General features: G+C 55.9%; 1 protein-coding gene across 1 annotated transcript; it reads right to left on the bottom strand.

Annotated features, from left to right (window-relative positions):
- Positions 1–248: 248 nt before the first annotated feature.
- Positions 249–863, bottom strand: LOC105549552 (transmembrane emp24 domain-containing protein 9-like). The gene is made up of 2 exons (XM_011994159.1): positions 649–863; positions 249–472 (listed from the first exon to the last, which is right to left on the bottom strand). The coding sequence occupies exons 1-2, from the start codon at positions 830–832 to the stop codon at positions 249–251; spliced, it is 408 nt and encodes a 135-aa protein (XP_011849549.1). The 5' UTR covers positions 833–863.
- Positions 864–869: the final 6 nt, after the last annotated feature.

The following is an 869-nucleotide window of genomic DNA, read 5'->3' as shown; positions in this document are numbered from 1 at the left end:
CTAATGAAAGTTGACAGAAGGTGACAGCTGAAGGATTTTGCCGTTCGTTTTCATATCCCCTTATTTGTGAAGATTAAAAGCAGCTCATTTTGTGGGGAAAGTATCATGTTCTGTGAAATCTTAAAGTCTAGATGGCTTTAAGAGTTGACAAAACTCTTTGATTTTTATCACCACAATTAATCCGCCCATTTCACAGACCGGGAAAATGGTTCCGGGAAGGTAAGTAACTTGGCAGGGTCATGCAACAGTCAGGATATTCCCACAACATCAACTGTCTCTCCCATTGTAGCAGATGCAGGAACTAGAAGAGGAAGTGCCAGAGCCTGCCTGGCTGAAAGCTTGATGGAAAGGAACGGGGGGGATTGGCTCACCTTGTCCTCTGGGTCCTTCACCTCCACAAACATGCCAAGCCCCGGGGTGGCCGGCTGGTACTCCTCCCGCTGCTTGTCATACAGCTGCGTCCGGTAGTTTCCTGGAGAGAAGCAGGGTGAGCCCAGGTCAGAGGAGCGCGAGGTGGCATGGGCTCCCCGACCGCCTGGGCACAGCGAGGCCGTCTCCTCTCGGCTCTAGAGAGATGACTGTCGCGCATCCCCTGCCCCAAGACCACGGTCACGTCCCAAACTCGCCCCTTCCTCCCCGCCCCCGCACCTATGACCATGGTCTCGTCCGGGATCTCCTCAATAAAGCACTTCTTCTCCGTCTCTCCGATGTGAAAGTAGAGCGCGCTTCCGCGCGTCGCCAACCACAGTAGCAGCAGAAGGGTCCGCATCACTCTGCCCAGCCCGGTTCCGGGCCAGGGCCGAACAACCAGCACGCCCAGCTCCACAGCCATCTTGCTCCACCAGCCTGCGCAGCCGCAACCGGCCGCG

The sequence above is a fragment of the Mandrillus leucophaeus genome, unplaced genomic scaffold (assembly GCF_000951045.1).
Source record: "Mandrillus leucophaeus isolate KB7577 unplaced genomic scaffold, Mleu.le_1.0 Scaffold11188, whole genome shotgun sequence".
Lineage (NCBI taxonomy): Eukaryota > Metazoa > Chordata > Mammalia > Primates > Cercopithecidae > Mandrillus > Mandrillus leucophaeus.
The sequence above is the reverse complement of the archived record's forward strand: the minus strand, read 5'-3'. Positions and strand labels throughout refer to the sequence as shown.